This window comes from Leptosomus discolor, chromosome 2 (assembly GCF_034619465.1).
Source record: "Leptosomus discolor isolate bLepDis1 chromosome 2, bLepDis1.hap2, whole genome shotgun sequence".
Lineage (NCBI taxonomy): Eukaryota > Metazoa > Chordata > Aves > Leptosomiformes > Leptosomidae > Leptosomus > Leptosomus discolor.
In genome coordinates, this window is record NC_141392.1 from 126,021,794 (window position 1) to 126,047,376 (window position 25,583).

Sequence of the window (25,583 nt, forward strand, 5' to 3'; positions counted from 1 at the left end):
TGAATGAGTAAGAAACCACATCCTGCCGGTTCTGTAAAGCACATATGATGCAATACTTGCTCCACACCAATTCTCAGATCCGCTCCTGTTGCACTACGCAGCGTGCTCATCTATAGGTAGATCCTGTGCGGGGCTGGAAAGAACTCATGGGTAATTAGTAAAGAAGTTGACTGCTGCTTAGGAGAACCATGTCCTGTAGACATCTCAAGCCATTTCTTTTGCAAAGCAGCAGAGACATGGGCGTAAATGCAGGTTTAGTGAAGGCAGATGCAGAACTACTCGTTCCACATAAGCGAGTTTGTGACTGGAGCTGAGTTTCAATGACAGCGAGTCCCTTGGTTAGAGGCAAGAGTTGCCACCCCCACTGATTTTGCAGTGATTATGAAACCCAAATAACTCAAGAAACATAGAGTTTAGGTTTCTGACTTACAAACAGCTAGCCATGTGGGCTACCAGCCCTTCTTGAAAGCTTGCAAATAGGGCTAGAAGGACTAGTTCTGTCCCGGTAGCAAATACATCTCTGTTAAAGTAGTCATGCGTTTTACCTTTAATATGACTGCAGTGACAGCAGTACTGCTAAAATCCATCTAGAATTAAATTGGCCTTTAAGAAAGCGCTTGATGTTTTCTCTGAATCATAATAGTTTATGGATCCGTGAAATTGGTTTTGGTCTGTTCAACGTGTGGCTTAAATGTTTTTAGAGAAGTTTTCCTTTTCTGGTTTCCTCTTCCTGTTCGTCATCGTTGCTTCTCTTTCACCAGATTGAATTGGTTAGAAGAGATTATGTGGCTAATGGTGGCTGGGAGACCTTCCTGTCCTACGAAGATCCAGAGCAGGATATTCTCGTTGGCCTTCTACGACTGCGGAAGTGTTCAGAGGAGTCCTTCAGACCTGAGCTGAAAGGAGGCGTGTCCATCGTCCGGGAATTGCACGTGTACGGGAGCGTGGTCCCCGTGAGCAGTCGGGATCCTTCAAAATTTCAGCACCAGGTATTCCAAGCCATGTTTGTTTTTCATCTGAGCCTCTTTTTTGCACCCTCCTCCCCTCTCCCTGGCATAACGGGAGAAGAATTTTATTTAACATCTGAGACTCATTCAGTTGCTTTGAATTATACTCAGCTGCAATAGGAACGGAATTGAATTCGAGCCCCTTCTTGCATTTCACCTGCTGAAATCATGCTGCTTCTGAGCTTTTGCTAATGTGGTCATGTTTAGGCAAGTGCAACTGCTCTGAGATGAAAATAAAGCATAGCTGAATGCTGTCAGTGCTGCCTCATGCCTGTACAGCACAAGCTCGTGTAGGCTGGTGCCAATTTGACTTTTGAGTACTGAGCATCTTTGGCTCTGAAGTATCTTTCCTTTGGGAGCCTGTACGGTACATCAGACTTGACTGCAAACTGAGTAAAAACAAAACAAAGGGGATACAGCCAGCGCGGCTCTTTATTTCCTTCTGAAACTGATTTTGTCCAACAGATGAATGTCACTTCTGAAATCTGAAATAGTTACCTGTGAGGAGGGGAGTTTTTATTTGGTACTACCCAGGTTTCTTTCAAAGGAACATTTATTGAATTACATTCTTCCTACTAAACCAGAAGAACTCCAGCTTTGGTTCAGAGATGTTTATTGGTTTAAGGGATTTGATGAGACTCCTGAGTAAAGATTCTTAGTTGGGTCTGACAGTTTTTTGCTTCAGACACACTTGTGAGATGATTTCAAAGGTATCTTACAGCATGTGGAGAACGGACTGGAAAGCTGTCTTTCTAATTCCTTGCAGTGACTCGTATGAAAATGGCACATTATCCTTCTGCTGCATGTAACGTGCTGTGGCTTGCGGTGAGCGAAAATGTGAATTAAATTTTGCCCTCCTAGGTTTTGAACCTTTAGACTGAGCTTTTAAAAAAGCAATCAGTTTGTCCTCTTTGCCAGAAGTGCTCAGGGCTGCTGTTTTAAATTAACTTCCTCGTATTTATTAATCTTTCCCTGAGTATATGCATTAGGATGCAGTTTTCCTAGACGCTGATGGTGTGTGACCATAAGGCAGTGGCTGGGGGGGGGGGGGGGGGAGGGGGAGCGGGGGAAGAGAAGTGGATATTTCCACTATAAAATAGTTAACACTTAAAAATTTAGAAAGAAAAAAGTGGTCGTCCTAAGTATTTGAAAATAAAAATTAAAAAAAAAAAAACCAAAACACCGCCAAAAAGGAGAGGGAGAAAATCAATTGAAAGTAGCCAAATACAAACAAAATAGGCTGTAAATTGAAATTTCATGGCATATGACGCACTCGTGTTCTTTCGCAGTAGTCAGTGTTCAAGAGGTTAATCAGAAAGTGTTCTTCACAGTTGTGGGGGCCATTTCTGATTAGAAGGGTGTTTTAGAATGAGCAGTTCTGTGTGTTATTTAAAAATGCCTGTAAGTGTTAAATGTTTTTTAGAATTAAATCACATCTGCTTCAGTGTCACCACAGCCCCATTCTGTACATCTTGTCAGGAAAACAGATGAACAAAGAGCTGAGTATAATTCCTGCATCCTAATGTTAGGAGTGAATTAATCCAATCAGTTATTCCCAGATATACAGAACAACGAAGTTATTAAACAGAGTGGAAAGGCTATTCCCTCATTTTCAAGCTTTATTGTGATTCCAGTAGCACTCCTGCTGTGCAAGATTTCCAAACGTAAATAGAGGCAGGGATCTGGTCCGGAATATTAACGTGTCCTTCTGCAGTTCTTTTTGATTTGGCACCTCCTGGGTCACAGGCTGAGCCTAGGAGAGCAGTACAGAGCTTGAGCCTAGCCTAGGTCTGCCAGGGTCGCGCAGCGCTTTGGGGCAGCCCCCAGAAGCCCTGTGGTGGCTGTGTGCCTCGGTTCTCCATCCTGAAGAAGTCTCCTGACTCCTGGAGGGCTTGTGGAGAGATGAGGATTAATCACCAGGCGCTCAGGCAACGTGTGTATCTCAGAAGAGTGAGCAGCAGCAGGGCCCGTCTCTGGGTCTGTGGTGTCTGGCCCCATCCGTTTCACCTGGTGTCCCCAGTCAGAACGGCCCCGGGGTCCTTCTGCAATTCCACAATTGCATCTGGTGGTCGTGCTCTGGCTTTGTTTGGGTCACTGGCACAAACCCAGGTTAGTGAGGTAGACGTGAAGGTGGGTGGTTGTTGTTTAGGGTTGGTTATCCCGGCAGGATAGACTTGTTCAGCGCCAGGAGTTACGGGACACCTACCAGCTCACTTCCCACCCAGGGGTGTAACTTCCTTCTGTCCGTTGAGAAGCAGTCAGGCACTAGAACTGCCTACGAACCATTTCACGATCAGAAAAGACCCCCAAGAAGGCTCCACTGTGAAGCTTGGTGTTGGTGCATCTCTTCTCAAGCCCCTTCCAAGCAATATTCCTGATCACAGGATCGTTCATGTGCTGAAAATACGAGTCTTTTGGCGCTGTACTGATGCTTACATTCTGACCTTGCTTATACTTTCTATTTTTACAGAACTTACTTTTTCTTCCTGTTATTTCTCCCATTTTAGGGATTTGGTATGTTACTAATGGAGGAGGCAGAAAGAATAGCCAAGGACGAGCATGGGTCGTGGAAAATTGCTGTAATTTCAGGTACCTTTGCTTTATCCCTTTTTTTAATATATATATATATATATATCTTAATCTGAAAATAAACCCGCTGCAGCCAACACCACTGCTTTGAACATTCATCGTATTAGGTCGAAAGTGAGCATCAGCAGATGCTTCTTCAAATTCCACCGTAGCTCTGCCCAGACAATGCTATCCTTGCCAGAGGACGCGCTGCGGGGAGCCCTCCTGCCCTTAGCGCCGAAGGAGACAGACTGCGTGACCACGGGGGTCTTCCTCCTCCCACCGCTGCCATTTCCGACCTCGCTGATTTGGCCCCCGTCGCAGGTTGTTATTGTCGAGGGCCGCTTTCCCCGGCTTAGGAGGATAGAAAATTGCCGGCCTCCATTTTAGAGTCTTTCCGCGAGTGCCGTCATTAGGGTGGACAGATGTGCTTTTAGGATACATTAAGCATCATCGCGAGGAAGGGAGCTGTATCAGAGCGAGCTGCAGCCCTTTCTCCCGTTTCATTTTCAAGGCGTTGTGGCTGAGAAGAGTGGCGTCAGTTCGTCACACATGTGTGAAGTCAAGGTCGGGACTACCTTTGTGTCTTAATTTATCTTACATTAGCAGTTAGGGTAGCTGTAGAGAGCTTTTACAGGCGCATGGATTAACCGGGGAAGCTGGCGAGTTGCATGGGAAGAGGAACTCTTGTTGGCATGAGATTAATGTGTGCTAGGGGGACTTAAACAGAATAGCTGTCGTTTAGACCTTTTAAAACAAAAAAAAATAATAATCATCTGCTGCTGCCCCACCGAAAAACCCCGAAAAGCAGAAATCCACCACTTTGATCCAAGCTGCTGAGTGCTGAAGCAAAGAGCTTCGCTGTGGGCTTCCAGCTGGGTAATGATCCTGGGCGTTGAAAAGCCAGAGCGGGCCGTCTCGACAAGTACTTGTGAGCAGGAGTGAGGGCGGCGTGCAGGCAGTAGCCAGATGCTTAAAGATAATTCTGTATTCTCTGGATTCCCTGTTTCTTGTTTGCTTAACACCTATGTCAGTCCTGTTTCCCTGTTGCTGCTGCGTGGGTGTCAGTTTGAACAGGGAATTTCATGCGGCCAAGAAAGGGCCGTACCACGTCGCTCCTGAGCAAAGAAGAGGGGCAAAAGTGAAAATGGTTTGTTTCGGTTTTGCTGGTAGCATCGTGGCTTGGGATGCGTGGAGAGACGAAGTCACGATTCCTCTGCGCTGCAGAGCACTTCTTTTGACAAGAACAGAAAACCTACAGCAGTTACTAAAAAATGATTTGTGAAAGCATTTGGGTTACTAATTTTAGCTGCATTTTAGCAAACTGATGTGAAGAATGTATTCTTTGCATCGAGATCCAGTGCGAGAAGTCTTGTTTTGCTGCATGTGCAGTTTGTGGCATCCTATTAAGACCTTGCCTGTGCTTTTTATTTCCTTTTTTCCCTGGAATGCAAAGCACAATATAATGCAATTTATCTTTGAATACAGAATACTACAGCATCTGCAAAGACCACAAGTTTTCCAGCTGTTTCCTTGGAGATGTTACCGCTTGAATTTCAGTTCTCCTGCAGGTTTTATCTGAAATAAAAATGCAGCCAAAAGTTCTTTCTCCGTTGGAGTATGAATTTGGCTTTGCTAATTTTGGTTTCAAAATAGATTTTTAGTCCGGGAACCCGTTGCAAGGTTCCATCTCCAACATACTGCAAAATTTTGACTGCTTTCTAGAGGGAAGCACATAAGCTTTGAAGATGTCTCTCGCAGGACTCTATCTCATTAGCGCTGCACGGCTTTATGAACGCTTTGTTGCAGGGTTTTGTTGAGCAGTGTCCTTTCTTCAACAGTATTTTCCAGGCTTGCACTTAATGGGTACATCAGTACTCAACTAAATAGTGCCAGAACATGCAAACTGCGTCTTCAGGGAGCGCTCGCTGATCCACGCTGATGCACGTACCCTGCCGGAGAACTGCGTGGGGCACTGCTGGTCCATCGGGGCCGAAACCTTCGCAGGGCTCCTGCTAGCAAAGTCCCAGGGTGGCTGGTTGAATTTCTGTGTTCTAGCAGGTTTTAGGAAAGTTATGGCTAGGTAGCAAACGCTGTCTGTCATCTCTTCAAAAAGAAATACGTGTATTTTTAAGACAGGACAGCATGAAGGGTTTTCGTTGTTGGCTGAAGGTTGGAGCTCATCTCTAAAGATCTCTCCCAATCCAAACCATTCAGTGATTCTGGGATCATCTGTGACTGTTCTCTACCCTGGCTTTTAGTAGGGGCATCTCATACTGATTGGTTTAGGGCAGCCCATTTCCTGGGGACCCCAAATGACGGGGTGCCCCCCGGTAGCCTGCTGTGTGCCAGAGCCTTGCTTTGCACCGTTGATCACGGAAGATATTCCCGTCTCTCCAGCTGTGTGAGACCACGCACCCATCTCTAGCTGATGCAGCTGATGAGGGGCCCACTGACCCTTTAGGGAAGGGATTTGGGGAGCTAAATCAGTCTAGAGGGGTCCACGAGTCTCTGGCTGATGATTTGCCATTGAAGCATGGCTTGAAGTTGGTTTGGAAATGCGTTGAACTCCAGCCAGATTAAGGAAAATTCAGGTGGAAGTAAGTACGTAGAACCACCGAAACAGGCAATACAGTTACAAGCGGTTATGAAAAACAGGAAAGGAAGAAAAAACCCCACCATATGACTAATCTGCTTTTAGTGAGGTTACATTAGAAACGCCTCTCTCCTGCCCAGCTGATTTGCTGCCCATCCTGATCAAGGTAGTATCCAACGTTTCCTGACGTCTCAGGCTGTGTCCATTAGAGCCTTACTCATTAGAAACCTCTTTCCTCCCTGGCGGGGCCTGTTAGCTGCCAGAGCCAATTTTCCTTCGGTCCAGACTCCCCGGAGGACTTCAGGCATAATCTTTTTCCCCTCTGCTCCCTTCCTTCCCACGTGTAACCTCGTCGATACTCTTAATTAAACATCACTTCCCTTGCCTGCAAATGCAGATGTGCCCCTTTGTTAGGTCAGGTGTCGTGGCTTGTGCTTGCCCCGTTTCTTGCTTCGAGGAGGGCTAAAACTCCTTCCCCCTCAGCAGTGAGTCAGTGGCGTATTTCGGTGTGAAGTGTTTGCATTTTTATAGTCTCTGTCAGGCGGTACTGTAAAATCATTTCATACAAACATGTAAATGGGAAACAAGTGAGTAATTCACGATTGCCTCCTGATTAAGATCAGTAGGACCATAATAATCAGACTGGGGTGACTGATCCCAACATCTTTCTCCTAAGCATACTGCAGCAGCCAGGAATCCACAGTCGCAAGGCTGTGAATAGAAATTAGACTAATACCACCTGTTTTCTGTAGTCTCCACCAGAGATGAAATCGTTCATTACAGTCGGTGACTCATCTCCCAGTCTGTTGGTGCTGCTGGAGCACGCTGTCTCGTGTGTTTGAGGAAACTGTGCTACTCTTGCCTTTGCCTTTTTGCGGTTAGGGGGGAAAACGGAGGTTCAGAACTTTCTAAAAGTAAGCCTGATGCATCGTACCCGCATTAAATTCACCCGCGATGAAGCACGTTACGGGGAGAGAAACTGAGCTGGCATATAAATCAGAGGGAAAGTTTCAGGGCGCATTTGACGGTGCTCTAAAGTATCCCCATTTCCTCAAGTAAACAGCTTTTTGGTCACCCTAGAAGTAATAAATTACTTGAGTAATCAGTGTCTCGTAGTTGATATCGGATGTTGATTCATGGGCTGCCTCAGAGATTGCAACTGCCAGGGGGTACTCGGGAGAGCTTAGGACGAGACTCCGAGGTATTGCTGGGAGAATTGAGGGGGTTTGGGAGGGCTCCCTGGAGGTTTGCTGCCAGCGCTGGTTGGTTATTTTTAGAAATGCCAATCTTACTAGCTATTAATGAGAGAAGAAGTGGCCCAAGATAAGTGGAAATACGGGAATGTTAATGAATTGACTCTCTGATGTTTGTCCGCTTCAGATTGATGGCCTTTTGAAAAAAAAAAAATTAATTAGGGGGATTTAGAAGAAGCCAAGGATAAACCTGTACTAGGGGATTGGTGCTGTGGAATAGCTGCTGCGTACAATCCTCTAGTTCTTAATGAACTTCCATTTTGAAGGTTTAATAATGTAACAGCTTTGAAAACAGGCTTGGTACTGTATTAACTGGGATTTCGGTGCAGGCGTGAACAGGAATATTGCTGTCCTTAAGCAAGGACACTTCTGCAAAAGCCAGCAATCTGCAAGGGTGTTCTGGTAGGAGGATTATAGGTGCATGTGTACACACGCAGATGCCATAAGATATCTTAAACCAAAGATTTTTAATGCGGCCTGACTTCTGCACAGTACAGACCAGTACAAACCAGAGACTTCGACCTGTCTTGCATCTGTCCCAGCCGGGCTATGTTTTGAAAAGTGGGAACCTGTCTTGGTCGGTTAAGGCTTTTGTGTGATCTCCAGCTGCAGGAGCTTGGCTTAGAGTGGGCAGAGGAAGAACCGGTAAGACAAACCCTACACAAAATCTAGTGAGCGGGAGCTGAATGTGTGGGGAGACCTCTGTGCTTCACCCTTCCTCAACAGCCCTTTCCCCAATCTCAACCCAAACTGTCCCCAAGTTTAGAAAACCCAAACAACTCATAAACCCGCAAGTTCTGAAATTAGATTGGGTAGGAAGCGTTTGGAAATCAGATTAATGACAAAATGAAGGTGATTTCCATCCTCGTGGCTTGTAATACGCAGCAGTATAAATAGCATTGAATCCGAACTGTGAGCAATAGCAGTTTTCAGGGATTTAAAAATAAATACTCTTTTTCATGGGAATCTTTCTCTCTGACCAGCGCTGTTCTTACACTGCCTGCAAGTGGTAATCCTCCTTTTCAAGGCTGCACCAGGGGTTAAGGGCTTAAAGCTTGTTCTTAGTCAAAGCTTCGAGAGTAGAGTTCATTGAGTTGTGGGTTTCATCTTTGTCGTGTTTATAACCCGAATTTGACGCCCACTTGCAGTCCAGCTTTTCAACTGCTGCTGCAGCCAAGAATTACTTCTGGCTTAAGGCAGGCTTATCTCCCGTGTGCTTTGTTCATCTCCAAAGGCTGTTAGAGAAAGACTTAACGCTCCTCCCTGGTTTACCAGTCTCACCCTGCGATGGGGGTAGCATTCTGCACCTCATCAGCTGCCGTGGCCCTACCCAGAGCAGGCTGAGGACCTCTCCCGACGTCACGAGGGGAGGTATTCGTGAGACAGCGAGCAGATTTCCCTTTAAAAGCATCTTCAAACCGGGGCTGCACGAACGAATGCCGTCAGTTGCTGCTCTTCTTCAGAGCCACGTTAGTTTGCACTCCTAGGGAAAAAAAAAAAAAAAAACTAAAAAAGTAAGAGTTTCCCAGCAGACTCTTTCCAAAGCATTTTGTTCTCCCTGCTGTTCTTGGAGTAAACGGGTTCAGCTGAACCTGTCTTCTCGTCTTAACTCATTTAGGGACGTTCAGTTTGCAGACAGAAGAGGAAGAAGATGTGGCAGGACTTAACGGGATTGCCGTTGCTTACAGTGACCGTACCTAAAAGCCTGGTAGGTTACTTTCAAACAAAGGAACATCTGAGGACCCCTGCATCAGGCACCCAGGAGTCATCACGGGCAATGAAGCGGGGAATGATGCACCGAGCGAGCTCGGCTGTAGAGCAGCTGCCTCGTGGTGTGTCTAGTTAAATATCACTTCATTTCAAGAGGACCAGTGGGAGAACTGCATTTCATCGACTCTGGAGTCAATGACAAACGCACTAGGGGTGCAATTTGTGAGGGAAGATGAGCATTTGCAAGCCAGGTTAGGAAGGGCACTTTGGATTCTGGCAGCATGTGGGGAAATTGGGGTACCGGCGGGATGGGAAACGGCAGGAGCCGTAGCTGCTCTGGTTTCACATTGTGCGTGACGCTGTAGTTACACCTCAGGTACTGCCGCTGTGCGGATACTCTGCTCCGGTTTAAAGCTGGGATGCTGGAGATCCTGAGTGCTTTGGACTCTGGATGCTGAGAGTGCAAGGTACATCCTTCCCCGCAGAGGCGCAGGCTCACGTCTGGGCCTTTGACTCAACCCACCTGAATTCAACATTCGCAATAACGGGGTGGTTTTGTGGCCTGCTTGCAAGGTTTCTGTGCGGAGCCAGAAGTGTGCTGTCTGCTCCTCAGTGGGAGGGAGGAGGTGCCCCCCACCACCTAAATCAAAGAGCAAAGTAAAAAAGCGAGTGGCTTGTTTATCATGAAGTCATTGCTCATTTAAGGTAATTTTCTGCATGAGTGGTGCCTTTCTACTCTTCTGATGTGAGTAGTATATTAGTATGCAGGCTTGGGTAGCTGAATGGTAGACCCTGGAGGCATCACTCCATTATTCAGAGCTCTGGGGAGGTCTGATCTGAAATGTCTGTTTTTCCATTTTCCAGCATTTGTAATTGCATGTGTGTTTTCTTTGCCTTTTGTTGGTTTTGTGGTGGGTTTGGTTTTCTGGGGGTTTTTTCTGCTTTTAGTTAGACCTGCTTTGAATTTGCGTCTTTTTTTTTTTTTTTTCCTTTTAAAAAAAGCCCCCCCCCCCCTAAAATACACTAAAACATTTTTAAACATGCTGCTCCTTTGATGTCCCTAAATCCTTAGGCACTGAAAATGTAAGAAACCTCTGTGTTTGAGGCTAGTGGATGGGCTCGTGAGCTTGCTGAATTTATAATCGCTTCCTCCTCTTTGGCAATAGCTGAGGCTTGAATTTACATTCAGGGTTTTCTCTCCTTTTGGTAGGATGATGCTACTCCAATCCCTAACAAAGCTTTCCCTTCCACTCCTCTTTTACTATTCGGTCTACAGACTGTCTCTGTTTGGGGTGGGATTTTTCTTAGCTCTGTTTTGAGGCTGTATCTCCCGTTTTGCCGTCTGTAGGTGTCGGCCCTCACCAGGGTCCCCTTGGGGAGTCAGTGGCGAGCAGTCGCACACAGTGACTCAAGCAGTACAGGGCTTCTTTTTTTTTTTTTTTTTTGATCAGAAGCTGCACAGCGTCCAGGGGATGATTTAGGACGAACACATGCTTGTTCCCCTCGTGCCTGTTGCCTCTCGGTCCAACTTGCAGCATATCTGCTTCCGACTCTGCCTCTGCCCGCAGAGCACGAGCAGGCTGCAGCGGGTCGGATCAATATGTCCTTTCTGACGCTGCCGGTGCTGGGTGTCTGGGGAAGGGAGTAACCATCGAGTGAGCGTGCGAACGTCTTCTCGGTCATTTGTTGCTCAAGGACTTCGGGAGTCAGAGAGGGTGTCTTTGTACCTGATAGCCCTCGAGAGGTTTTTCTGCCTTGCCAGACTGCCTGACTGACACAACTGATAAACTTCTCCCCCCATGCCTTGCCATGAGCTTTTTAGGGTCGGTGGCACTGCCTCCCCTTGTACCTTGAGCCTGGGAGGAGTAATCGGTTCGGTCTGGGTGAAGGTGGATAAAGGACAGTCCTCTGTTAAGACCTTTCCTGTTGTCTCTTGAGGGTTCCTATTGCCGTTGTTTTGACACTTTGCTGCTTGACATCCCATAATTAGCCCCTTCTGACCCTAATCTCGTTCTTTAAAACAGCAGCAGTGATGGGTATGTGAAATGTAAACTCACAACAAACTCTGAAATATTAGAAGTCCTGGGTCCCCCCCCCCTCCTAAATGACAGAAGCGTAAAGCTCCTGACTGGATGTGCTTAAACAAATTCAAACACTGCGGGTCCTTTGTGCTTCCTCTAAGCAGCAACTTGGTTGTTCTGACGCCATCCTCTGATTTTGGTGGTTACCTCTGGCAAGGAGATGATGACCGGAGAGATTCGAGTCGGGGCTTTACAACTGCTTGAAGCACCCGCGCAATAAAATGACAAGACTGGTAACCTTTCTCTTTTGAAGTGCTGTAGTTACACATGATACTGAAAAACACGTAGCAGAAAGGCTTCCCTACCTGCCTTTAAAATAATCTTTGTGTGCTTAAGTAATGTTTGTGCAGTTGTGGTTTTGGGAAGGTTCACGTCCCAAATGTTTCTGTTCTTTTAATGCGCGCGTTGTCCGTTATAACCGTCTAGGAAACCTGGAGAGAGGCTGTCATTGGCAGGCCCACAGAGACAGAGGGGTGCAAGTGAGTGAAGGTGGCACCACACACCCCTTCAAGGTCGCTCATGAGGCCTTAGTGCCCCTGGCAGTGCCCAGCACCGCCGCCCAAAGCCCCGGTGCTCATCCGAGGAGGGATAAAGCAACACAACCCAGAGCTGCGCCAGCGAAGGGACCTGCTCAGCGCTGCTGTCGCTCCTGGCTGGCCTTCATGGCCTTTGTGCCTCTACCTTGAAGTCTTGGAGCACAACTGGCCGGTTCCTGAGCGGCTCCCGACCAGCCCGTGCCAGCACAGGGCTTAGCGATCACCGAGCGCAAGACGTCCGTGCGTCAGAGCTTGCCTGTGCCCGGGCAGCCGGGCTTGATGCCGGGCTTGATGCCGCGCTCCTCCTGGCTCCGACGATGCTCTGGGCCGTTGTGCTTCGCTACCTCCTCGCCGAGTCCTTCATCTCCCGCTCCTCTTTGTGAGGAGCGTTGGGCTTGTGCCCAACGGACACCGAAACACCTGGCTTTCACTCCCTGTGTAACACTACTGCCCTTGTTGGTTTGGGTTTTTTAAATGATAAGTCTCCTCCTGTCTCAGGGGTAGCCACTGGCTTTACGTGTGGATTTTCAATGTTACTACCACCTCCAAACCCCCATCGTACTGTCCAGCCCTGCCTCTGTGTGCCCTTCACACGTCTTCAGTGCATGAAAGCCGCTTGCCTCACACCGCTGCCACGTGCAGAGCACAGGTAGCTGCCTCCAGCTTCACTTTCTGTGGACGCAGGGGAGGTTGGTGGTTTCGGTACCGGTGATGTTTAACAGTGACAGTACAAGGCTTATGTATTTTACCTCCCTAACCCGAGTTCCTTGAATGAAGTTAAAGTGGGGCTACCACTGACTATTCCCTTTATTCACAGCAGAGGAGCTGAAGGTATCCAGCTGTTGAGCAGCTCTCTCTGTTTTTGTCTGCCTAGCCTAACTCGGCTACCAAAAGGCGAGGGACAGCCCCGTTACACCGCCGGGTCCGTGAAGGGTTGGTGTCTTACTGGTTGTCCTTGGTGAGCGTGCTTGCAGCAGGTGAGCTGCCTCCTTGGTTTAGTGAATCTGAAAGCTGCGACGCCGTGAGGGAGCCTGCTGGCTACTCCAAGGGCAAGGACCAGGAACGCACAGCCCAAATATTTACGCGCTGTAAGACTGCAAATTACTTTTCAAACCCCTAAAAGCTCGCTCTCGCACGGAAGAGCTTTTTTCGGCTGCAGTATCTGCTGTGACGTCTGTCAGCGTTATCTGTTCACGCTGGCATCAGAAAAGCAGGCTGGCTTGGCTTGTACCAACAGGATTGTCTCCTTATCTCTGTGCAGAAGATGCTTATTCGGGGAGGTGGGGGATGAGATTGAATTCCTCTGTCGCGGGTGCCTGCCCTGTTCAACCCGAATGCACCGGGGTCCGTCACTAAGCACCCTTGCCTTTCCCGTTTAAAGCGCAGGCGTTTTGTCACCAGTAGCCTTTAAACGAGCCTCGCTGGTAATTTACTCCTGCGACTGGAGAGGTGTCTGGAACGGCGGCCAAATCTGCACCGGCACGCCTCGTCTTCTGAAGCCGTGGTTTAATGCCTCCCTGCAGCGAGGCTTCACTTCGCTCCATCCCGGTGACGTAGCAACCTTATCAGGGCGGCGTGGAGGTCTGGCTCCGCCGCCGTTCCCTGCTATAAGCTAATTACTATGCGGCAAGATGATCACTTTTCCCCCGGACCAGGTTTCTATTTGTGTTCTGTCAAGTAGAAAATTAACATGGACACAGGCCAGGGATGTTTCACGCCTGAGTGCGCGGAGGCTGAAGGTGGCGCTGGGAAGGCAGGATGGGATTTCTGAATGGTAGGCGTGGAGGGATCAGGTGATGTCAAGCGTCGCCGGCCCGCTTCATTAGCCAGATCATCAGAAAAGTCGAGTAGCTGGGGAAGAGCTGGAGAAGAATCGCCCGTAGCGGGCACAGTCCTCATTAACCGCCCGTCTCGGTGCGCTTTGTTCAGAACTGAGCCGAACAGGGTTTCTGCAGAGCAGGTAAAGGGGCGTTGTCTGCAAAATTTGGAAGCGAGAGGCTAGCTAATCTTACATTAAGCATATTAATTCCTTATTTGCTACACCAGAGCCTTTTCAGGGCCTCCTTGCGCTGCAGAGGTGCAAACGTAATTGATGTTCTAGTGACCCTCTCCACTGGCGTCGCTGCTGGGTCCAGACGAACACGAGAACTCGCAGGAGCCCTGTCAGCAGCTTGCAAGAAGGACGATAAAGCAAGAACATGCAAAACCAAGAAGAGATCTTGAAGGATTTTTCCCTGCCTAATCGTTCTCACTTCTTTTTAACCAGTAGCATTGTTATTTTTCAATATTTTGGTGCTTTTTATTAAGAATACGTGCAGTAATAACCTTCAGGTGGAGCCACCTAAGCTGCTGACTGTGCCTGTTGCTCCCAGGAACACGTCGCAGGAATCCCTGCTAGGCATTTGGGGTCTTTCTGCTCTTTTCTCACACTACTTTTACTCACCAGAAGCCAGTAACATCTGATGTAACAATCTGCACTAGTACCCTGTAGATCTACAGGAGCCTTTTAAGTTGTTCTTCAGGTACAGGGACGTCGTATTTATGACACCAATGATCTCTTTCTTCTTCTGATGGGTAAGAGGGGACGTTCAGAAGAAAAGGCTGGTTTCTGACCCCTGCCTTGCTGCACTGGACGGGTGCTGAAACAAATTCCTGAAGCCATGTGCTACGTTTTTATGCTGAGGGTGGTGAAACGCTGGCACAGGCTGCCCAGAGAGGTGGTAGATGCTCCATCCCTGGAAACATTCCAGGTCAAGTTGGATGGGGCTCTGAGCAACCTGATCCAGCTGAAGGTCTCACTTGGAGGGGGTTTGGACTAGGTGACCTTTGAAGATCTCTTCCCACCCAGCCCATTCTGTGATTCTCTGATGAAGTAGCTGCATGGGGATGCTGCTGATTTAATGACTCGTAGGCTCACTCTCAAGCTTGCTGAGTGTTTCTTCATTGGCATTTAAAATCTCATAGCCCATAGGAAAGAAAATCGATCGTGAATGCCTCACATGCTCGGTGAGTCATCCTAAATCCCCAGTCGCTCGGTAATACCTTACCAGCTGGGTTGGATATTTCAGCGCTGATCGCTGGGAGAAGTCTCAGGACGTCGCGTACCCTGTAGATCTAAAATCTCACAAATCTTTAACGTGACAAATCTGGGGTCGAGTACCAGATGCATTTCACTGTCCCTGTCTCTCTCAATGCCCGGTGGCAGCACTTGGTTAAAGAGTAAGAGAAGTTATGGTATTAGCTCTTAAATACTTGATTTTGCTTGGTTTAGAGTCAGAAGATCTGTCAGCTCTGGCTTCATCTGTTGCAGTTAAAGGCGGCGCTGGCTTGGTGGCTTTCTCTCTCCTGACAGTGGATGCAGCTGGGTTTGGGCAGGCCTGTCTAGTCATTAATGAAATATTGCTTCTGTAATAAAGAGATCAGTGAGATGTAATCTCACCATCTGGAAGCTCTAGGATGGGTCTTACCTGCAGACTTGCCATTTAAACATCAGTTCTAGCCCGAGCATCTCCTCTGTGCTAAGAGGCAACCCCGAAAGTTGAATGCTGTAAAAATCAGCTCGTTAATTCTACCATTCATTTAATTGTTTTGTTTTTTTTTTTTAAAAAAAAAAGTCTTGGTTTTGAGATTTGGCCTTAAGAACAAATCAGAAAATCCCCGAGCGATCCGTTTGTTAATATGATCAAGCTTTTGCTGTGGTTTCCTTGTTAGCTCTGCACCTTCACCAACACACGAATCCTGCAGTGTGACAGGGTGGGAGGAAACCTGGTGTATCTGCTTTGTTTCAATAAAACTCAGTACGTAAATGAGTTCACTAAATTACTCTGTCAAGGTACTATAATCCTTAACAACCCACATACCTTTCCGGAGTGGGGCTGGTGTGTCTGTACCCTGTAAAGCACTCGGGCACCCCAGGCTCCCACCCTGTAGTGTCACACCCAAAACTCACCCCGTTAAACTGTATTTGGCGCTTTTGGTGTTTGGCAAACCTGCCCCGCCGCGCTAGGAAAACTGACCTGTGATGCTGCTGGCCCCAAACGTCCCTTTTTCACCTTGAAATTGCCGGTGAGTCAGTGTCGCTGCTCTGCTACAGGAGGATTCATCGCAGCTCGTGTTAACCTTTAAAGCTGAGGTGGTTCCTCTAAAGGGGTTGCTGAGGCTCCCTCCTGGGACGGGCTGAACCGGGAGGGTGTATGGCGACCTCGTTTGCTAGATGAGAGATCTCCGTTTGAAGGGACTGCAGGTGAATGAGGGGATGCTGCCTTTCCTGTGGGAAGAGGAAGAAAAGGAGTTTTTTCAAATGAGCCAGGTCCTAGACCATGCCGAGCCATTCTAGATTTGAGTTAAACCAAATCAAATCTGTGGCGTATAAAGAGTAAGTTGCGAACGGGAGAGTAAAGTTCTCCGGTGCTGTCCGTGGAGCGTGGTTTCTTCCTTCATTTTTATTTATCCAGCCCCAGAGCTGACCGTGTGTCTTGGTTTGAAAGACAGGTGTCTGTGGAGGAAGGCAGGAGCCTCCCTTGAAATGGAAAGTGCAACCCCCTTCCCTCCAAATTATTATGATTTTGAAATTAACGGGCCTTCAGGCAAAGATATGGGGAATAGGAATAACAGTTCTTTACTAATATATATATATATATATATATATAACACAAGGCAGGGAAAAACAAACAACCCCCTGGTTTACACTGACCGAGTCAGAAATACAACCTGACACCCTGTTAGGGTGGCAGTAGCAGTCCGATAAGATGCTGGCTGCAGTCCTCCTGAAGTGATGGATGTAGTTCTGTGGAAGCAGCGATCAGGTAAAAGGGTCTGGTCTTCCTCCGAAGGTCCAGTGGTCGGCAGGTAGCTCTTGTCCTCTGGAACTCCAGTGGGGGGAAAAACTCCTCTGGGAATCCAGTGGAAGAAGGCTGCTAGGGTGTTGGAGATCTCAGTTTTTATTTGGCATGGACTGCTTGGCTCCTTCCCCCCCCTCCCCGGGCGGAGCATCTCACCGTGGGATGGGGAGTCGTGAGGCAGTTCCTTGATGGGCCATGAACAGGAGATAGTCCAGGAGCGAGTGATCGATGGGTCAGGCGATGAGGCATTGTTGTGCCCAGTAACAGGAGATAGTCCAGAGGGGGGAGGCAGGGAGCGCCGCCCCACCTGGTCTCAACAGCTCCTGAAGATGGTAATGGAATACTTTTTTTTCCTTTTGGCACATTTTACACTGTAACCCAGGACACCGTGAGTTGGAGGAAGGCTCAGCTCTGTCAGAAAGGGCCTGACCTCTGCGTTTGCGTCAAACCCAGAGTGGGTTTAGATGGAGCAGGGGTTGGAGCTGCTGGGGGGGCGATGCTGGGGATATTCAGGGCTTTCTGCTTGTGGGTCACGGGCTTCAAAAAAGAATCCAGTCTTGAACCTGAAAGGCTGTCAGTGTTCTGCAGGAACGAAGGGGGTTGTCGAGCTGACAAAGGGAGACCCGGGCTTCAAAACTCTTTCTTTTTTTTTTTATCGCAGGCTTGCTTTGCAATTGCAGACAAATTACCCAGCTCCCTGGGCTCTTGGCCCTTCTTCTGGGACGTGGTGAGGACAGTACCTCCCCGCTAGACAGAGGTGTTGTGACAATAGTAATTTAAAATCTCTGGGAGGCAATCTGGGCGGGGAGAGAGCACAAACTGCGTTTGACAGACACACAAAAAACAACCCCAAACGGAGGCTTTCAGGTGCAGATTTCTCTTCCAGGTCCAACAAACAGCCCCATGCAGCCTAAACACAGGTTGGGCTCAGTGGCTTTGATTCTGCTGATCATGTAGCCCTGGCTAGAGAAAGGGTTACGGAAGGCTTCACGCACAGTGATGTTAACAGTCGTGGAAGCGTGTGAAGATACGTCTAAATCGCGACTCTGACTGCAACACCAGTTGGCTCTTTGTGGTTGCTGCAGCAGGAGGAAGTCAGGGAATACTGAACTCTCCCATCCTCGGGTTTAGTCCCTCCAGAGGCTGTTGAAACACGGGGGAAAGTCGCTCCGTGGGGAGAATGCTTCGGACCCCAGCGCCGCGGTGTGCTTATGGGTGCAAAAAAACGAAATCAAAAGGAGTTTCCAATGCTCTTGTTTTTAAAGCAGATTTATTGAAATAAGATCATCAATTAGCTTTAAAAAAAAAAATATCATATTCCTGTTTTTCCATTTGAAGTGCCTGGATCATGTTTTCTGATGGCTGCCAGAGTTTTAGTAGTTCTCAGCAATTCCCAACAGAGCCTGTTGTTTTAAAAGAAAATTGACCGACTCTGTGTTTTCTCTCCATGTGAATTTGAAAATTGAGAGCATCATATTTGTAAGATATTGGGTAATGTTTCCAAAAGCCCCTACTTGTAATTTTCAGAGGTTTTTTATCTCCTGGTTTCTTTAGGAACTTTCAGGAAATGAGCTGCCAATTATCTAATCTTTAAAGAGAAATAAAAGTCTTCGCTGCGGGGATACGTGTAGGGGTTTGTTCCTTGGGTTCTTAAATTAATAACTGCTCTCTGATTGCACTGACGTGCCCAGGTTTTCTCAGCGGTGTTAAGAATGCTGGGGATTTTTTCCTGTTTCCTCAGTGCTGATAAGGCGTTTTGGTTATCTCAAATCCTTTGCCTTTTCCCCATTGTTACCGTTCTCTGCGGCTGGTTGGTAGAGGCTCACGTGAAACAGCTTCATGTTTTTCCTGAAGATAAAATCCAGCGTGGTGAAAAGTGTCAGTGCCAAAGCAAACTCATCCAAGGTCGTGGATGGATCTGCTGCGCATTCTTAACTCGTGCATCAGTTTGGAAATGTGGTGTGTGGTTTCTCAGTCAGCGTCCGGGGCACAATAGGCAAGAAAACGTTCTCTCGTCTTATTTTCCTACCGCCCTTAGGGATTTGAAACCCTGGTTTTGACCCTTCCTTGTGTGAACAGGTCCTGTATAACCTGAAGAGCAAGGGCTCGCTCCGAAGCAAGCGCTGGACACATGCCGGCGTGGCTGCCAAGCGCCAGTAAGCGTCGGCTTTGCCTTGGGATCCTGCACGGAGTTTGGGTAGCAGCGGATTTCACAACAAGGCGTTTGTTTGACAGCTAGCAGGGTGTTTTCTTGGACTCAGGGGAGGTCAAAGCAAGGAGCAGGAGGAAAAACCTAAAACTTCTCTCGTAGTAGCCTGAGTCTTCACCAACAGCCATGGTAAAAAAGAGGGTTGTGTTTGCTCGCTCACCACTGACGTCAGGCTCCAACTCACCCGACCCCAGGTCTTGAGAGGCTCGAAAATGTGAGCGTTGTGATCTCTGAATGACGGCCTTTGAATCCTCCTCGTGCTTTGGCAGCCTTGGCCTGGTCATGGGAGACACGCTTGGAGGCCAAGGAGATTCTCTCAGAGCTCTTGTTTTCTTCGCTTTCCTAGCTGGGTTGAAAAGGCAGATGTTTACGGTCTGGCCCGTGGCAGCAGCGGCTTCCGAGCCTCCCACCCGGCTCTGTGCCATCGCTGTGGTTTACCCACCTCCGTGGAAGTACCGTAGGTGACTGCAGGAGTGCTTGTAGCTCCCTCCTCTGTGCCTTTCCAAAACCACAAAACCTCTGTTCCAGCTGTGGCAGAACTTTCCCCTATTCCAGCAGCACTGGCAGCCACTGGGCGGGGGGGGGGAACGTCCTTTCTGACACGCAGCTGGAGCCATCCCACATCGCCACGGCTGCCTTGAGACTCGCTGCTCGTTCTGGGTGAAATCCATAGCGCTTTGGTGAACGTAGCATCGCCCTTTCCCAGCCTGTGGCCTACACTAACCACCCATCCTTCTCTCAGCACCCTTGAAGGACAATCCGACTTGCCAGAGACCCTACGGACAATCTGGGTGTCCGTGCAGCGAGCCCGAGGCTCTCCCTTCCTCAGGCAAAGCGCCGAGCCAGGGAGTTACTCCCCAAAAAAAACCCTGGAAGAGGCTTCGCTCTCACCAGAATTGCAGCAGGGTGGAGGCAACGCGGAAAGTTCAGCGGTTCGCTGCCTCGCACACAGGACCCCCCCCCCCACCTGCTTCTGAGAAATATTTGGGGGGGGGGGGGGGGGAAGCTGCGGGACACGATACATCTTCAGAAATGATTTTAGGTGTTGCCAAAGGATGCGGAGGCCTCTGAGGAGATAAGTCTCTCGTGAGCCTCAGTAAATCTCTGCTATGGAAATTTTATGAACTATTAGTAGCTCTTTAATGATCCTGAAAACAATCTCATTTTCACTTAGTTCTGTGACTAGCGAGCCGCGGTGAAGGAATCTTAGAGGATTCTCAGCCTCGGAGGTTGCGCTGCAATATTTCTGTGTGGCAGGGCTGACTCAGAAGGGTGTATTTATGGGCTCCGCACAGAAAAGGTCATGGCCAGGGGTGGCTGCACGTGGGCAGTGAAATCCGAGGTCTGCTGGCCGCTGGGGAGCAGTCCCGAGGCAGTGCTGGGCCAGAAGTGTTCGACCCCGACGCTGTGGTGGCTTTTCTCTGTCCCCTGTTACAGGCTTAAAAATTTATTCAATTAATTTTGAGGTGTAAATGTTATGGTGAGGAGCCAGGTTTGGGGTTTGAGCAGCAGGCTTCACCATTATTCAGATACTTCCAAAAGAAGAGAACAAAAGGCGATTAAATTAACCAGCAGCCGTTGCCAGAGGATGTGTCATTTGAAGATTGCGGCGAGGGACGCTTCCAAAAAGCCTCAGCTGGCCCCTGGCCACGGGTTCCCGTCCAGGCGAAGCGTGATCGCAGCCCCTGCCCTTCAACCACATCACTGGCGGTGAATCCCGAAGTGGTTGGTTGAAATATCTGTTCTGCTGAGTTCAAACCAAGTTCTCCTGCACAGTTTGATACGGAATGTTTAAAACTTAAACCCCCGGTTTAAAGACCCAGAAGGAGAAACGCAGCTAATTCTGACTTGGAAAGTCAAAAAGCTTCTTGGGTCAGCTTGTGGCCTTGCTCTTCCGCTCCCGCGTGGTATTTCTTTTGTGATATTATTTCTTTTGTGATATTATTTCTTTTGTGATATTGCTCGGATGATGTTTCTTTTCGCTGGAAAGCTTGGGTGCGACTTGGAGCAGTGGGAAGAGTGCTGGCTGAACAGGTCCCGCCAGCTCCCTGGTATGTTTGCTGTAAAGGAGAGCAGAAAAGCTTTGGGAAGAGAACTCGGGCCATCGAGACCTTCCTTTCAGGTGTGCTTGAGGGACAAGTATTCAGTGCGTGCTGGGCGTTACGAGTTGCTTCTCCAGCGCTTACCCCTAGCAAGACTCGTGAGCAGACAAAACGGCGCGTTGCTTTCATAGCTGGAGCTCTGGTTTTCTTAAGGCTGCGTGTTGTGACGAGAAGCCAGCAGCATAATCCTGCAGCTTCGGGTTTTGGGGACTTTGCATTCCTCCAAAGTTGTGATCGTTTCACAACGGAGAGGTCTGTGAAGACGGATTCCTTCTGGGTTACTCAGGGGCAGTTATTAGTGTCCCACAGATCTCTTACTCCATTTCGCAGCGCCTACTGGGTGGCGCTCCTCTCACGGATGAGCAAGGCTGCGGATGGTTTCTGGCTGTCAGCCTGCTTTCAGTTCCGTGCTTCAACACCCCCTTTCTCTTCCAGTTGTGCCACGCTGGTCTCAAAACGCCCGTCCTCCGGGCGCGTCGTGATTGCCCTGATGTACTTTGACTACGAGGAGATAACTTGGTGTTCATGGCAGCGAATGTTGTAGGCTGGGTTTGTTAGCCTTCGGGTGCAGAGCAGCTGAAGTGAATCCCATCCTCATCCTCTCTTGCTGTGCAGCAGTTTGGCCCAGGGGGAGATTTCCGTGCGTTTCGGCACAGTTGGGTTTCGGAGGAACCGAAACCGCAAGCTTCGCTCCAGCTGCAGATCAAACGCAGTCCGCCCTCGGAAGGCGGCAGAGGGGTCTGAACGAAGGGCTCTTTGGCCAACTTCAAACGTGGGGTGGGCACGTGCAGCCCAGGGTACCAAAAATCCGGTCTGGAGTCGTGCCCCCAGTCACATGTAGTGCAGAGACATGGGCTTGAGCACCGAGCGCTTCCATCTGCTGACCCACTCCTGTCACGCCAGGTGAGACTGCAAGAAGTCCTCGTCCTGATGGCTTGTGCCTCCGCACCTGCCTGCTTCTCCCGGCTTCCAAATGGAGATATTGCCCCTGTGACATAATCCTGGACGCTTGGCTTCCGTGGTTCCGTTTCAAACCCAACGGCTGCTCCTTGGGGCGTCTTGGCGAGAGGTTTTCCCCTCAAAAGCCTCTTGCCTTGAAAACATTCCTGCAGCGCTGGAGCTAGCGAGACATTTGAGGAGGAACTTCTTTTGAGGAGGAACTTCTTTTGAGGAGGAACTTCTTTTGAGGAGGAACTTCTTTTGGGGAGGAACTTCTTTTGGGGAGGAACTTCTTTTGAGGAGGAACTTCTTTTGAGGAGGAACTTCTTTTGGGGAGGAACTTCTTTTGGGGAGGAACTTCTTTTGGGGAGGAACTTCTTTTGAGGAGGAACTTCTTTTGAGGAGGAACTTCTTTTGGGGAGGAACTTCTTTTGGGGAGGAACTTCTTTACCCTGAGGGTGGCAGAGCCCTGGAACAGGCTGCCCAGGGAGGCTGTGGAGTCTCCTTCCCTGGAGATACTCAAAACCCGCCTGGACGTGTTCCTGGGCGACCTGCTCTGGGTGACCCTGCCTTGGCGGGGGAGTTGGATCAGATGATCTCCAGAGGTCCCTTCCAGCTCCTGCCGTTCTGTCGTTCTGTGACATCCCAAGGGAGAGCTGGGCAGCAGGGAAACGGCACCGCCTCTTCGCGTGCAGCCCTTGGCTGGAGGCATCTCCTGCCCCCTCTTCGCCGCAGACTTTGCCGTTGAAGGACACTCATTTTGGGCAAGAAGTTAACTGCCGCGAGCGCGGCTGAGATGACGACCGAGAGGGCTTCGCGAATCTTCACGGCGTGGGAGCCCCGGGGCGCGGGGCCAGCCAGCTGCATCATCATTCTTGTTAATGGCCTGAACCCATTGCCCTCAAACGAGGAGGAGCTGGCGCTCGGCTCGGGCCTCTTAATAGCTCTGAGATGGATGGAGGCTGCACGCGATGCTCTGATGCAACCTGAACTGCCGCCATTAAAGTCCACACGTTTCCCAAGGGCTTTAGAAAAAAGAAGAGGGGAGGGAGGGGGAGCGTTAAATAACTCGGATCAAGGTGGTTTTAAAACCATCAGCTGAATTACTGTGTTGTCCTTTGCCTCCGAGAGGGTTCTTCAGCTTTAGATTTCACTAATCCTTTCCACCAAGTTGTTCTGGGCCACGGGTGGGGTGGCTCTGCTGGTTTACTGCCCCAATCTGCGTGTCATACCCCAGCATCTCTCCTAATGAACCCAGGGGACGTTTTTTAGGCAAGATACTGATAAAGCTGATAGTTTACTCCATGTCAGAGATCCCAACCCTCCCGAGCAGAGATCAGGAAGAGGGGAGCGGATGTGTTGCCGCGGCGCACTTGGGTTTTTCCTTGGCTTCAGGTTGGTGCTGAAGCTGAGTGAATTTAGGTCCCTTCAGGATGTTTTTAGGTGAGGATGGTGCTCTGCTGCGATGCCATGGGGGCTTTGCCGCTGCGCTAGAAGTAAACTTGCTCAGGTGTCCCCCAGTGTGGGGTTCTTGGTGGTTTTTCAAGCTCTTCCCAGCTTCAGCTGGAATGAGGGGCACGAGGACATCTCAGGTCGGGGTTTCAGGTCTCTTTCCCATACCTTGAATGGATACAAGGCTTCTCTAGGATGTTGGCTGGGGGTTTGATTGGAGCTGCGGTGCTCGAGCCGTCCGGTGGCTGTTGCAACGTGCGTTCAGGAAATCAATCACCCCTGTTCTAGATAAACCTGTCAAAGCAGCGATGGGTAAAACCGCCGCAGCGACGTGTGGGCAGGAAGGGGTTACCGGCTGCGCCGGGTCACTCCCTGCATAGGAGATGCAGCCCGATTCCTGGAGAGCCATTTGCAAGCCCCGCAGTTTCCAGGAACTGGCTGGAGGGATGAGATTAGAGGAAAAGAGGGGCTGCTTTTCTTGATGGAGAGCCGTGTCCTAGCTGTCCTCCTGTCCCTACCCACCAGCTGCGCTGACAATGATGCCACGATGCTGAATTCCACCTCCCTCCCTCCCTCCCTCCCCCCCGATGACTAATGGCTGCATCTGCGAGTAATTAGATAAGGTGAGGGGGAAGGCGGCTGCGCTGGACCTGTCCTGCCGCAGGACGCTGCGGGAAAGGCAGCCTGGCTCCGTGGGGCTGGGCTCACCCCGCGGGCTCTCATTAGGAGAGGAAGGAGAGGGAAAGAGGCTGTTGGAGAACCGAGGCGGTCGGAGCCGGCCTTTTCAACGAGGAAATTGGATTGTGGCGGCGGAGCCCACTTGTCTCTCTGAAGTGGAGCTGAGCTCATTTCTAGGAGCGGTTGGACGGAGTTTGTCCGGTTTTAGAGCCCTTCAGTTCCCGGTAATGATGCCTGCAGCTGGGCCGCCGCCTACTCAAGAGCCCGTCTTCGGGTGTTGTTAGACCTGGGGTACTTGGACTCACGTTTCACTGTTGTTCCCTCGCAGCTCACGGCCTTTCTCAAGACAAAGGATGGGGTGCGTGATTCAGGGCAGATAGAACAGCTTGTGTTCCTGCATTTCCCCTCTTAAAAAAAAAACGTAATCAGGCCAGATGCTAACGAGTAAACACCCCCACGGCAGCCAGGGAGGCCCAGCGCCGACTGTTTGGAGAGGCCGGGCTCCTTTCAGCCCCATCCCTCCCCAGGGGTGACTTTCCTGCCCAGCGTTGGCTTCTCCAACTCGTTTGTCGTTATTAAAATCGTAAATTAAACCTTTTTGTCGTTCTTCTCACAGGTGTTGGCACAAGGAACTACTACAGGAAGATCGGCTACGAGCTGGAAGGGCCTTACATGGTGAAAAGGCTGGACTGATGCCCCGGGGGGTCCTCACCCCGACCAGCTGCTGCGGGGGAGAAGAGAGGAGACAAGACTCATCCTGGAAAGAAAGCTCAAGGTGACAGACACGAGCTAAAACCCAAAGCCTGCCGCCTGCCAAGGACTTGCTTAGGCCAGAGCCCACATCAGCAAATCGGGCATCTCCTCTGGGGAGAGCAGTTCTCCTGGGATCTGCCCGTTGCCCCAGGGGAGGCTGGGGATGTTTCACGTGGCTCGCTGCCTGCGTAAGCCTGACGTGTCTCCGGGACGGGCCCCGAGGCGAGGACTGAAGCGTGGGTGAACCGAAGGCTCTGAATTTGGGGACCCTATTGAACAGCCCGGTGGGAAAAAGTCTCTTATTTCTACGATGCCGTCAGCGAGCTTTTAATGTTTCAGCGTTGAAATCGTGTGGGTCGCTCTGCCACATGAATTAATCCTTTGTCTGCGCGTGTTTGTTTGTGCTGAGCTTGGCTGCGCCCCCTCCATCCCAAGCGATGCTGTTTGATCCTTTTACAGTGGGAGGCCACGAGCATCGGGAGCCGTTGCCTTGCTGGTGGTAGGAATTAAGGTTAAAACTTAAACTCACCCTCTCTGGTGACACACAACCGTGGAGTGACTGAGCTAGACGGGACCTTGGAGGTCTCTAGCCCAACCCCGCTCAAAGCAGGTCCAGTTGCATCAGGGCAGCAATGCTTGAGTATCTCCAAGGGTGGAGATATTCCACGGGTGTGGATGGAGAGTCCACAGCGTCTCGGTCCCTGTTCCAGTGTTTGACCACCCCTATGTTGAAGAAGTTTTCCCTGAGGTCTGACTGGAGTTCATGGTGTTCCCACTGGTGCCTGTTGCCTCTTGGCCTGTCACTGGGAGAAGCCTGCCTCTGGTCTCCAAGCTTCTCCTTGCACATCCCGTACTCCC

At 49.7% G+C, this 25,583-nt stretch overlaps 1 protein-coding gene across 2 annotated transcripts in view; it reads left to right on the forward strand.

The window, feature by feature from the left end:
- Window positions 1–25,102, forward strand: part of ELP3 (elongator acetyltransferase complex subunit 3) — a 94,132-nt gene extending 69,030 nt beyond the window's left edge. For both annotated transcript variants that reach the window (XM_086461702.1, XM_086461703.1), the window contains exons 13-15: window positions 762–989; window positions 3,515–3,596; window positions 24,589–25,102. In XM_086461702.1, the coding sequence (XP_086317828.1) occupies window positions 762–989; window positions 3,515–3,596; window positions 24,589–24,665 (387 nt within the window). In that variant the 3' untranslated portion in view covers window positions 24,666–25,102. The remainder of the gene's footprint in view (window positions 1–761; window positions 990–3,514; window positions 3,597–24,588) is intronic.
- Window positions 25,103–25,583: the final 481 nt, after the last annotated feature.